General features: G+C 32.0%; 2 protein-coding genes across 3 annotated transcripts; one reads left to right on the top strand and one right to left on the bottom strand.

Moving 5' to 3' along the window:
- The first annotated feature begins 2,010 nt into the window (after positions 1-2,010).
- On the top strand, positions 2,011-5,796 carry LOC11430621 (very-long-chain enoyl-CoA reductase). 2 transcript variants are annotated; one of them, XM_024784585.2, is made up of 5 exons: positions 2,011-2,181; positions 2,534-2,707; positions 2,888-2,927; positions 4,013-4,767; positions 5,441-5,796. In XM_024784585.2, exons 2-5 carry the CDS (start codon positions 2,639-2,641, stop codon positions 5,507-5,509), a joined length of 933 nt encoding a protein of 310 aa, XP_024640353.1. In that variant the 5' UTR covers positions 2,011-2,181; positions 2,534-2,638; the 3' UTR covers positions 5,510-5,796. The 2 variants fall into 2 exon arrangements, with proteins under 2 accessions (XP_024640353.1, XP_003617070.1); XM_003617022.4 differs by having other exon boundaries at positions 2,012-2,181; positions 2,542-2,707.
- Positions 5,797-8,033: 2,237 nt separating this feature from the next.
- Positions 8,034-8,702, bottom strand: LOC11431389 (UPF0481 protein At3g47200). Its single transcript, XM_003617021.1, has one exon. It carries the CDS (start codon positions 8,700-8,702, stop codon positions 8,034-8,036), a length of 669 nt encoding a protein of 222 aa, XP_003617069.1.
- Positions 8,703-10,014: the final 1,312 nt, after the last annotated feature.

Below are 10,014 nucleotides of genomic sequence, written 5' to 3'. Positions count from 1 at the left end.
TCATTCTTGTACCAAAAAAAAAAGTACAGTATTCATTCTAAAGGACCCTAAAAAATCATTCAACGGTCCCTTAAAAAAAAATTCATTCAACCATATAATAGATACATATTTTTCTTCAGACTTAACTTGAGATCATGAGTTTGAATCAAACTCTATCAATGAAGCTCTGTTAAATTTTATTAAAGGACAATTTGATCATTCGTTATAAAAAGTAAATTTTTGCTTATAATAAAGACATAAGGAAGTATAAAAATAGAGAGATTGGAGGAATAAAGAAATGATATTTAAACACATATTTTACAACGACTATTTTATCAATCATATGTAGAAGTATTTTCATAAAAGCAAAAGAAAAAAAGTTCCAAAACACTTTCTATTTTCTAAAGAATAGTTCCAAAACACCATGCCACTATATCATAAGGGGTATATAATTTTAGGTTGTTGCAAAAATTGTCATAAAAGTGATGTTAATATATGGTAACTCGAGAGAAGAATACACTAACATGAAAAACATGCATGTATATAGAGTTGTTGGCTAGGGATGGCAATTTTTCCATGTGCAACACTCCTATTTGAATCACACTTTCAGTGCTCCCCTTAATTTAAACACGTGAAGGATTTTTTAACTCCAAAATCCTCTCTTAGAAATTTGAACCTTCTAGCCTTCTAATGATATGATATGATGATTTGGTTGGCAAACAAGTTGCTTCTCTAACTTGCTTTTTAATTTTAAGAATCCTTTGTTCACTTGACTATTTTAAGAAATGAAATATTGTCTCAAATATTTACTCCTTAATTCCATGCATCAGCATCAATATCATCACTAGACTAGATTACTTGCAAAGTGTATGACTGCTTAGTTGTCAATCATCGGTTGTATATGATCACTCACCATTGCTCAAACGTTTTTTTTTTTTGAAAACTCGGTATTCGATCTAAGGGTCGATTAATTCGAGGGGATCAATCTCACTGCCCACTTGCGGGAGCTCCGTTCTTGCTGAAACATATTTAATTCAAAAGTGTTACAAATCGTAGTGCTTGCCAAGCTCCAAAGGAGGATGCTATAAAAAGAGTACTAATTTTTGGAAATAATATTCTTAAAAATGTCAAATGCTTACCAAATACTCGATGAATTATGTTAGCACAAAAAAATACAATACTCAATGAATTATATCTGAGAATAATGTTCCTAAAAATTATATTATCATTTCAAGAATATAATTTTCTACCTTCAAACAACCTCATCTAATATAAATAATTTTGAGAGTATTGTTTTTAGAGATTTTTAACAAAAGTTAAGGTATTTCGTGTTAGTTTAAGTTATATAAAGAGATTTTGTATTTTTCCCTTCTATTAAAAATACTTTTTTTTACTAAACAATTCAGCTCAAATGGTTAATAAACTTCAACAAATGACAAATTATTTTAGAGAGAGTTTGATTCCTCGATAAAACAATTTTTGATCATATTATACCTACTTTGCAACCGAAATCCAGACTATCAGAACTCATTTCCTTTAGAAACTAAAGGGTTAACAAAAAAAACATTTTTCTTCAAAAATTAATCCGAATAGTTTTTCATTTTTAGCATAAAAATAATTTTGTAAGAAAGACATTTTTTAAAATAGCTTGCATACAAACATAACTAAAACATCAAAAACATTTTTTTTAAAGAATCTACAGCAAATGGACATGATGTTTTCTTTCTTATAATTATTTTTAAACAATATTCATAAAAATAATTATTATACATATGATATGCAGACGAAGTGACAAACATCACTTAAATCCACACATACAACTGTGAAGTTCTTATTCAAATTCAAATAAAAGTACATAATCTAACGAGTAAACCTTATAAATATGATCTTCTATCATTTTATAAATTTTGCTTAACTAAGAAAAAATGTTTTATTAATTTAAATTATGAGATGAAATTTGGAATGAGAATTATTGGTATTTTATATGGATGATATAATTGATAACCTGCTTATATGGTTAGTTGTCCTACCCTAACCATATTCCATTAATGCATACATTGACTTGGCCTCATCTTGTACTAACCATACCTCACATTAATCCATCCTTCCCCATCATAAATTCTCCATTTTTCTATCCAAATTTTCAAACCCACATTTTCCTTTCTTTCTTAGAAGAAATATTACACTCTTCCCCCAATTCAGGTACTTCTAATTCCCTTCATTCTTATACTTTTCCAGTTAGGTTCTTCAATATGATTTCTGATTTTTTGGTACCAAAATTTTCTGTTTATGGTTGAAATACCTAATTTAACGATGACCCACATTCATTGTTTTCATCGAAATCCAATTTTCTTCAATAAAGTTTGAATCTTTTACTATTTTACTGTACCCCGCTATCACTTTTATACAAAAGATTGGAACTTGCCATGTGGGTATTATATGGCTATTGTAAATTTGATAGCTTTATATGAAAATCACACTGTTTGAATTTGCTTTTGCTACTGATGTGTATGATGGGTCTAATTGAATCTGTTTTTGTGTATTTTTTTTGGAGTTTTATAGGTGCTAGTTCTATTGGATCTAGTGTATGATCTGTTAGTGATTTGTGAAGTGTGTTGGTTACACTGTTTGGTGAAGTGGGTGTGTTTTGGTTTTGAAGATGAAGGTCACTGTGGTTTCTAGGAGTGGAAGAGAGATTGTTAAAGGTGGCATTGAGCTCAATGATTCTGTAAGTCTTTTTTAAACTTCATACTTTCTGTCTTTTGTATTGTGTTGTGTTTGTTTTTGTCATAAAAGGGTAGTTTTGATTTCTTAGGTTGCTTTATAGGACATAAATTATATTTTGGAATTTGATTTGTTTTCTAAAGTATTGATCCATGATTTATATAATTTTTTTTTTTTGCCACAGGCTACTGTAGCAGATTTGCAGGAGGCAATTCACAAGCAAAGTAAGTGACTAAAATTTTTATGTATGATAAATTGATTAACTTTTTAGTAATATTGAGAAGAAAAATGACCGAAATTAAGTTGATCAAAGGCTTATGTCTTTGGTGCATCTGAGATGTTTCTATATAGTATTGTTTTAGTTATGTCTGTGATGTATTTCGAGCTTTATGTTATGCCGGGTGATGATAATTGATAGCAGCCTCATAGTAGATTCATTGTTGTTTGACATCCTTACTATTTAGTATGTTATAAATATCTATTATGTTGTTCTGTTTAATGATTCTAGCAGCCTGTTCTACTAGTGTTGGATATGTATCCGATACCAATATTGTAAAAGTACTTGGATTCTTGGTGAAATTAGTTTGTAATGTATTTGAAATACTTAGCCAAAAGAAAAAAAGTAATTTTTCCACTTTTTACTTTCACGTGGTTTATATTCTAATGTTGGATGAAACATAAATTGCTCATTTAAATATCTCCATTGAAATTGTTTTCAACCTTGGGCAAATAAACTGATCGTGTTTGGAAATCCGTTTGAGCCAATCCCCACTAAGCATGTGTTTGGTAGCGTGACAGCCTACCTCCACCTCACATTTAAATGTCAGTCACCGTGATTTTCACAAAGCTGCAAACTTGAGCTTTAAATTGATTTGCATTTTCTCAAACAACACTCTGTGAGCTCAAGCGTAGCTTTGAGATCCCTCAAAAGGATTTCCAAACACCCTTCACAATATAAAATGATCTTGAAGTTTGGGTATTGAATATTAGAATGAAAGTTTCTTCCCGGCTTATAACAGTTAACCCACTTTTTTGTATTTTGGTCTGTAGACGAAGTGGCAAACACCACTTAAAACTCACATGTACAGTTAACCCAATTTTTATTGGATTGCAGAATTTAAATTAATTAATGCTGACAATACCAGTTCAATTCATTTCATCCAATTCCTATTATTTTATGGCTTTCTTATTCTATCTTAATGCCTCTCTCAAAAGAAAAAATATGCTTGTTTGTATGTGTATGTCTGTCTCTAGGTTGCATTGGATTCCATAACTCATTAACGTGATTTGTATGTTTCACTTTCAACAGCCAAGAAGCATCCATCAAGGCAGCGCTTGACACTTCCTGTCCAACCGGGATCAAAGGAAAAGCCTGTTGTTCTTAATTACAAAAAGAGTCTCAATGACTATACAAGTGGAAATTCAAAAACCTTAACTGTAACGTTCAAGGACTTAGGTCCACAAGTTTCTTACCGTACGCTTTTTTTCTTTGAGTATTTGGGGCCGTTGCTTCTCTATCCAGTCTTCTACTACTTCCCCGTTGTCTACCAGTATTTCGGCTACAAAGGCGAACATGTCATCCACCCTGTGCAGACATATGCCATGTACTATTGGTGTTTCCATTACGCCAAACGAATTCTGGAAACATTTTTTGTGCATCGCTTCAGCCATGCAACTTCACCCCTTTCCAATGTTTTCCGCAACTGTGCTTATTACTGGACATTTGGCTGTTATATTGCTTATTATGTGAACCATCCCCTATACACCCCTGTAAGTGACCTTCAAATGAAGATAGGCTTCGGATTTGGGATACTTTGTCAAGTTTCAAACTTCTATTGCCATATTATACTGAGGAATCTTCGTGGACCTGCTGGAGAAGGTGGATATCAAATCCCACGTGGCTTTCTCTTCAATATTGTTACTTGTGCAAACTATACAACAGAGATTTACCAGTGGTTGGGCTTCAACATTGCAACGCAAACCATTGCCGGTTATATATTTCTCGCCGTCGCTGCTTTTATCATGACGAACTGGGCTCTTGCAAAACACAGGCGCTTGAAGAAGGTCTGTCTCCTTACCTTTTTCTTTTGTAGTTCACTAATTCAGTTTATGGCGTCTATGTTGTAAAAATATAACAAGATAGCTTTCTTTTAAAGTATATAAAGACCTATCTGGATGACTTGTTTGAGCTTATCTACTGACATAAGTACTTGTGAAACTGTTTGAGAGATCTTATGAAAATAGATTTAACATGTCCATAAGCTGTTTTTAGCTTATTTTTATAAGATCTCCATGATAGTTTTTAGCTTCTATGAAAACACTTTGACCTCATTTTATCTTTTGTTATAGAAATAGCTTATACCTAAGCCCTCATATGATTAGAACTTATGCTATAAATACTTAATCAGTTATTTGTCCAAACATGACGCCCAAGTGTTCATATGATATGGCTAAACTGTTTGATTTTAAATTTTGAGGATTTTGAACGTTTTGTCGGTAACTTGATTGTTTGACTCTCATGATACTACTTCTTTCTACTGCAACAATGAACATATAAGTGTGATGTTTATTGCTTGGCTATGCTAGGTGAACTAAATTTGGTTCTTGTAATGCTTGGATAAATTACATCATCTTGTGAAATGAAAAGCACTGTAAAATGAACCAATATTGTTATTCGTTTGCATTCTTTGCATCTTTTAATTGTTAATCTTGCTTCTTATATTTGGTGTACCTGCAGTTGTTTGATGGAAAGGAAGGGAGGCCGAGGTACCCTCGTCGGTGGGTAATATTGCCTCCATTCCTTTAGGAGCCCAAGCCATTGAAGTGATGGTTATGAAGTCACCACTCTGCTCACAGGATTCTGAGATTTAGAACTATAGCATAATGAATTTTTAGTTAATTATTCTTATTTTATTAGATATGAATTTGTCTTTCAATGTTTTCTCTATGCAGTTGGTTTCCAAGTTATTGAAGTTGTTTTTGTTGGATATTTGTAATCGTTTATCGATTATCGTAATGTGGATCATTGTTTCTTAAGAATCTTTATCTTGTGTTGATTGTATTTGATGTTTCTATCATATTTTGGTTGTCTTCCCTCCTTTAGTGTCTGCAATGTTTCATTTTCAATAATGAGAGTTCAATTTGTAGCACACTAGAACTTCAAAACTACTGGTCTTCTAATTTATTTTCCCCGAATTTGTATTTGAAGTTACTTTTGTACTGTTTTTTTCTTTTCTTTTTTTTTTTTTTTTTGTAGCAATACTAATTTGAAGTTACTTATCATATATAAATTGTTTTCATCTTTAATAAGCTTAGTCATCAGCTAATAGAAGTTTCATCTTTAATTAAGCATTCGATTAAGTTGTTCACCAAACATCCTAAAATAGTCCAAGGCAGGATCCCTGGTACCCCTTCTCCTTATCTACAAGATGCAAACTTTGGTTTTAGATAAATGTTTGGTCGTTTCCGTTAATTTTATTAAAAAAAAAAACATTAGGGTTTACATCATCTTCATCTTCATTCCCCCTTCTTCATTATCTTCATGCTACCTTCATAAAAAACTTATGAAAAACCCAGAATTGATTCACCAAATTGTCCCATAACAGGAAGAATTCCATAGAAGATTTGGTGAGCTGCACTTCCTCTCTTCCCTTTCATTGCACATAATCCCCAAATTTCTATCAAACCCTAACTTTATTTTACTCCCGAATTCTTTTAATTGTTGTGATGTTGTTGCTTGATTGCGCTTTCGTTTATGAATTATGAAGCTCTTTCTCGTCTTCTCTCATCTCCCATGGCCTCTCCTCTCCTTTGCATTTTCTAATTTTTTCAGATCTAGTAAATTTCTTGTCAACTTGGACGGTGCCTGTTGAATGTTGATGACGAGTTGTTGAATTTGAAAATGAATCAGTCTGATGTTTTTAAATTGTAGTGACAACTTGGCACTCAAACATTTTCACATAATTCACCATCACAAGCATCCATGGTTGTTGATGAGTTCAAAAGAGGGTGTAGTGATTTGGGTTGAATGAATTAATTGAGAAATTGAGAAGGAATTGATAAAAGAAATGATAACAATTGATTGTAATTATGAACATGTTGAAAAACAATTGTGAAGATGCTTGAATAACTTGATGTGAATCAATTTTGGATTTTTCTCATGAGTTTTTTTATGAAGGTAGCATGAAGATGATGAATAAGGGGGAATGAAGATGAAGATGATGTAAACCCTAACGTTTTTTTTTTTTTTTAATAAAACTAACGAAAATGACCAAAATATGTAACCGAGATAAATTTAAAATACCAAAACGGAACAAATTTTAATTATGGGACCAAAGTAATACTAATTAAATAGTTAAGGGACGAAAATAACAATTAAGCCTAAATATTTTCACCGCGTTCGTCCGAAATCTTGACATAGGTTTATATGTATCTTGAATTAACTATTTGAGGCCAAATCTGAGAGTCCTTAAAGTCATTAAAACTATGTTTGGCAAACTAATTTTCGAGCTTATAACAAATAACTTGTATAAATTTATATGACCAAAATTATTATCATTATACTATACACTTCTCTTCTAAGAAAAGTTTGAATTACATTCTCCTCCTCTTATGTTGAAATGTACGTTCCCTTTATTTAAAAATAAAAATCTCGACTAAATTATATGTCCATCCCCTAAGAGATGTTTAAATTACACCCCTCTTCTTTATGAGTTAAATATGTAGAGTAAATTACATCTCACCTCTCTAAATGATACTTAAATTACATTATTCTCCGCTCTTATATTAAAATATACACTTCTCTTTTCTCTTAAACAAAACGTATTAGAAAAAAATTACACTCCCCTCCTAGTTTAAATTACATTTCCCTCATGTGAAAATCTACCCTTCCTTTTCTTAATTATTATTTTCTATTTCTAATATTCTAACGAAAACATCAATCACCAGTAACCATTATTCCAAATAAAAGGAGCAAAACTATAAACCACGAGAAGAGATAGCTTCATTTTAGTTGTTAAAATAATGGATACAAATCTAGCACCGGATCGAAGACGATGATATGACTCTAATCAGTCCTAATTTATTATTTAAGTCGTAAATAAAGAAGTTCAATATAAATATTCCAATATATTAGTAGGAACAACGATTCAATATAAAGTCACAATAACAAATCAAACCAAACGTCAAAAATACATGAACTAATCAAAATGAAAACATATTAGAAATATAGATCAAACTGGTAAAGAGGAAATTATAAGGAGCTAGGTATAAATTTTGAAACTTGTATGAGCTTTAACTAATCAATGAAATGTGAGTTAAATAGTGTGTTGTTAGCACTCCTTTTGATAAAATTGACGAACCGTGTATATAGTCTGAATGATAGTAAAACTAAAAATGAAGGTAGCAACAACAAGAGACACCATAGCCCAAGGGCTCCTAAAATAAGTACGAATGAGACTAGCACGCCATCTTTTCCAAGGTTTCTTATAGTAGTGACTCATACTCTCCATCATCTCGTCAAGTTCCTTGGTGATTTCCACACATATGTCTTTGGACATCGAGTTGAACAAGTTGGCAACAACTTGGTCGTTCCCAAGAATATTGATTAGGATCCCATTTTGGCTCAGAATTGAAACATCCATAGCACCGTCGATGATGGTGCCTATTAAAAATATAAACGATGTGATCTCGTTGCCAATTCCAATGTGGAGACGCTCGAAGGCAATGAGGTTAAGGAATATGTATTCTATGTTGTTGTCTAATAATAAAGTCGGTAACCTAAGAACACCTCGATCGAAGGAAAAATCTTTGAGACTCTTTGTTTTGCTTTTCTTGAAGCTGATTCCAACTTCTTGGAGTGCTATTGCAGATCGAATGAAATACTCTTCGTCTTGTGCCTCGAAACATGACCAATCTCTGTTTGTTTGTTTGGGTTGGGGTGTTGGGTGGCTTGGTTCTTCTTGTATCACTCTTTTTCTATACACGTCCAATACATGCATGCATTTCCCCAAGCTTCCAATTAAATCTATTTGGGTTTAACAAATGTATCATTTTCTTGTTTAACAACTCATGCTGATCTTCCTGTAATGTTTCATATGACTACAACTTTAGAACATTCAATCAACATTTATCTATAGCTATAAATATCTTTAAGCATGTAAAATAATGGTATTGTAGTACTAATAATGGTCTTGAGTGGAAATTGATATAATGGTGGATTATGGTGTGTCATTTGTCCAAATTGAATCTAGTAGATTGTACGAGTCTTTCAACTTTTGAGCCACTATATCCAAACGTTGATATAACAACTCAATGGACTTTTCACACCTCTTTAAGAAACGAACAAGCGCTCGATATTTGTGCTCTTCCATAAGCTTTAAATTCTCCTCCCCATTATGGTAAGGACCAAAGGAAATTACTTGTGGTTTGTAGGCCTTTTTGTTCAAATCCGTGACTTGTGATGGTACTTTGTAAATTGAAGGCTTCTCCCATTGTTCCTTCTCATCAGCTATTGAAGGACCATTGTTCTTGATCTCATTGATTTTATCCATCCAATTCATTTCTAATTCCATGAATATGTCTAATGTGTCGGGTCTCTGTCCATGATTAACATATATACTAGCTAGTTATGCTAAGTTTCTAACATATAATATTCAGAATCTTATCCTATGTACATTACATTGAACACAATTAAAAATATCCCACTCTATGAGCTGTAAAACTATCATTAAGCTTCATGCAAAGAAATATATCTTAGATATTATATATTCTTCATTCCTTCCATACTTCTTTACAGTACCTTATCATCTGTATGAAGAAAAGAATAACCGATTAAGCTTGTCACTGCCCATTTAATTAGTCATATATATAAGGGATTGAAGATGTATACACATTAATTGTTGATTGATTACAAGTCTAAACCAATGTGATTAGTGTACTGAGCATATAACGCTAAGGTGATATTAAATTAAAATGCGGAAAGCAAAGGAACAGCTTTATCTTTTTGCTTTGTTTTGAAGAACGGCTTTATCTTAATTAAGTAATACTGAAGTGAAGTTATCCATTACAGAATTAAGAGCATCCAATGGATTATTGTTTCACCTATTTAGTATCAAACTAAATAGACACTCCTATTTAGTACCAATGTGATAGTGTGATGTTTATTGCTTGGCTATTAAGTTAACTAAATTTGTTTTATGTGTTGTTTGGCATATTTCCTACCTGAATAATATATGCTCTCATGTATGATGTTCAGTTGTTCAATTTTTCTTTTTCTTGTTATAGTTTTTTAGGCATCGTTCATATGGTTCT

The sequence above is a fragment of the Medicago truncatula genome, chromosome 5, assembly GCF_003473485.1.
Source record: "Medicago truncatula cultivar Jemalong A17 chromosome 5, MtrunA17r5.0-ANR, whole genome shotgun sequence".
Classification (NCBI taxonomy): domain Eukaryota; kingdom Viridiplantae; phylum Streptophyta; class Magnoliopsida; order Fabales; family Fabaceae; genus Medicago; species Medicago truncatula.
Note: the sequence above shows the minus strand (reverse complement) of the source record. Positions and strands in the feature narration are given on the sequence as shown.

What these genes read in the sequence shown, in the direction of transcription:
- LOC11431389 (XM_003617021.1), bottom strand. Translation starts at nt 8,702, where the DNA reads ATGCATGTATTGGACGTGTATAGAAAAAGAGTGATACAAGAAGAACCA.
- LOC11430621 (XM_024784585.2), top strand. Translation starts at nt 2,639, where the DNA reads ATGAAGGTCACTGTGGTTTCTAGGAGTGGAAGAGAGATTGTTAAAGGT. An exon ending in GCATTGAGCTCAATGATTCT is followed by an intron (nt 2,708 to 2,887) that starts GTAAGTCTTTTT and finishes TTTTTGCCACAG; the next exon opens with GCTACTGTAGCAGATTTGCA. An exon ending in AACACAGGCGCTTGAAGAAG is followed by an intron (nt 4,768 to 5,440) that starts GTCTGTCTCCTT and finishes GTGTACCTGCAG; the next exon opens with TTGTTTGATGGAAAGGAAGG.